This window comes from Limulus polyphemus, unplaced genomic scaffold (genome assembly GCF_000517525.1).
Source record: "Limulus polyphemus unplaced genomic scaffold, Limulus_polyphemus-2.1.2 Scaffold3425, whole genome shotgun sequence".
Lineage (NCBI taxonomy): Eukaryota > Metazoa > Arthropoda > Merostomata > Xiphosura > Limulidae > Limulus > Limulus polyphemus.
In genome coordinates this window covers 119,908-122,802 of record NW_013669035.1, presented here as the reverse complement: position 1 = coordinate 122,802, position 2,895 = coordinate 119,908, and the positions used below count along the sequence as shown (strand labels likewise).

The 2,895-nt window shown below is 31.5% G+C and overlaps 1 protein-coding gene across 4 annotated transcripts in view; it reads right to left on the bottom strand.

Annotated features, from left to right (window-relative positions):
• The window catches only part of LOC106469322 (tyrosine-protein kinase PR2-like), a 62,166-nt gene that overhangs the window by 1,825 nt on the left and 57,446 nt on the right, over positions 1–2,895 (bottom strand). For all 4 annotated transcript variants that reach the window (XM_013929812.2, XM_022397816.1, XM_022397817.1 and 1 more), the window contains exon 16: positions 236–305. In XM_013929812.2, coding sequence (XP_013785266.1) covers positions 236–305 — 70 coding nt within the window. The remainder of the gene's footprint in view (positions 1–235; positions 306–2,895) is intronic.

Here is a 2,895-nt window from a genome sequence, read left to right as displayed (position 1 = left end):
ATTAAAATTGTTAAAACCCTTCACATGCAGAGAGTTTTTTCTTTGTGATAAGTCCCTGTAGCTAGAATCATAAATAAGTACTCTCCCTAATAAATATTTTTAGAGAAAAAAATCTGTCTCTTAAGAAATATATACAAACGATAAATTAAATCAAATATTACCACCATTTAATAATTGTTATGATCATAAACTTAACACTTTGTTTATAAAAACCTTCATTCCAGCTAACACTTACATCTTTGGCTAGAACTTTCTGCATGATTCGGACCTCATCTGAGTCCGTGCCCCTCGCACGACCTTGTGTCCTACAAAGTAGAGAAGATTTCTTTATCTACATAACTGTGGCAAGAGAGGAGTACAAGAAACGCATCAAAATATTCTTACTTGAGGATAAGCTTGAACATCTGTAGGTTTTAACTAGAGTGAGAATATGGTTTCTAGCAAGCACTTTATAATTTGAAAAATCTTCATTTAGTATCAGAAGTTATCTTTCCTTCAAAATTTCTGTATACATGAATTAAAAAAGAAATTAATGTGGGAATGAATCAATTTCAATTCTGAAAACATCTAGATAATGTCTTGGATTGATACAAGCACACACTTCAAATATGTAACATTTTGCTTAATTTAAAAAAAAAATAACAAGAATACAAAACTACAACTTATTCTTCACCAGTCTGTTATTATTAGTCAGAAAAACAGAGGAAAAAAATTCACTATTCAAGCAATTATAGTTACTATGGAGTAAAAACAGACTTCACTCACTATTCAAGTAGCCATAGTTACTACAGAGTAACAATAGACTTCACTCACTATTCAAGTAGCCATAGTTACTACAGAGGGCTACTTGAATAGTGAGTGAAGTCTATTGTTACTCTGTAGTAACTATGGCTACTTGAATAGTGAGTGAAGTCTATTGTTACTCTGTAGTAACTATGGCTACTTGAATAGTGAGTGAAGTCTATTGTTACTCTGTAGTAACTATGGCTACTTGAATAGTGAGTGAAGTCTATTGTTACTCTGTAGTAACTATAACTACTTGAATAATGAGTGAAGTCTGTTATTGATAGTTACTACAGAGCAATAACAGACTTCACTCATTATTCAAGTAGTTATAGTTACTACACAGTAACAACAGACTTCACTCACTATTCAAGTAGCTATAGTTACTACACAGTAACAACAGACTTCACTCACTATTCAAGTAGCTATAGTTACTATGAGTCAGACTTCACTCACTATTCAAGTAGCTATGGTTACTACAGAGTAACAACAGACTTCACTCACTATTCAAGTAGCCATAGTTACTACAGAGTAACAACAGACTTCACTCACTATTCAAGTAGCTATAGTTACTACACAGTAATAACAGACTTCACTCACTATTCAAGTAGCTATAGTTACTACACAGTAATAACAGACTTCGCTCACTATTCAAGTAGCTATAGTTACTATGAAGTAAAAACAGATTTCACTATTCAAGTAGCTATAGTTACTATGAAGTAAAAACAGATTTCACTATTCAAGTAGCTATAGTTACTATGAAGTAAAAACAGACTTCACTCACTATTCAAGTAGCTATGGTTACTGTTGTTGAAAGGAAACAAATTAACTAATGACTTGAGAAGATATTCTGTTTGAATATGAAAATTATTTTGAATGATGAAACAAGTTTCTTACAGAACCAAAACTAATATGAATCTTTATATAATTGGCAAAAATATTTTAATACAAGAGCAACTGTTGAAGTGCATTCATGATTAGGGTTTTTGCCAGAAAAAACTAAATTGTAGTATTTACCCCCTAAATATTCAATAATTATAAAACAATAACATTGAAACAATTCAATCATAATTTTCCTAAAAGTAGTGATGAATAAGTATAAATTGTGTAGTCAACCTAATGCCTTGGATCAGAGAATATTCATTCCATTGTTATTTAAATCAGGAAAATTACACTGTGTTTGTTTTAAACAAAGGAGACGATTGCAATGCACTGTTGGCAAAAATGTTTGGGTTATGGTGCAATGAGTTCATTCAGCACAATAGAGCAATCAGGTTTGCTAAGTAGCCCCGGGAGATATTTCCACTGGATGCCACTGTTCCTTGTCATTTTATTGTGCACAAGAAAAAGACTGCTACTGAAGTCGGTACTTTTTGATAGTTGTCAATAGATAAGTGTCAAAGGAGAGATATTCAATTAAAATCAATGTATTTGATATGGTACAATAATACCAACATTAAAAAAACAAACACATACACCACACAACAACAAATATAAACTCAAACATGTTCCTCTCTATATGCATTTTTTTTTCCGTTAATACTCATATTTTCGAAAATTTCTTTTAATCAGTCAATAGAGAAAGTCATGTTTGTTTTATGAAATTCCCCTCGCAAAAAGAATTTTTGTTCTTAATAAGTTGTTTTTCTTCTTCCTTTCTTTTCCTCAGAATGACCATTCAACACATATGAAGACTGACGATAGATGTTGATTTTTAGGAATTGCAAAAGACGACATTTTTCTGTTATGTACTCTTGAAAAGAAGCATTTTTATAAATATATACATGATTGATTGTTCAGGAGATACAGTGTGTTAAAGATGCATCTGGGGAATAACAAGTTAATTTAGGGCTTTAACTAATAAATTTAATTTTTTTCACGCATCATTAAATTTACACCTAATTTATTCCACATTAAAGAAATGGTGTTACAGTTGCTTTCTTTTATTACTTTTACTAATCCTCCTCTACAGCCTCAGTGTTTGTTGATAGACCACATTCTTCCTCCTTCCCAGGCCAAAATAAAGATTTCTTGATGATCCTACTCTTGAACAACCAACATACAACTGTTTGTTTGTTTGTTTTGAATTTCGCGCAAAGCTACACAAGGGCT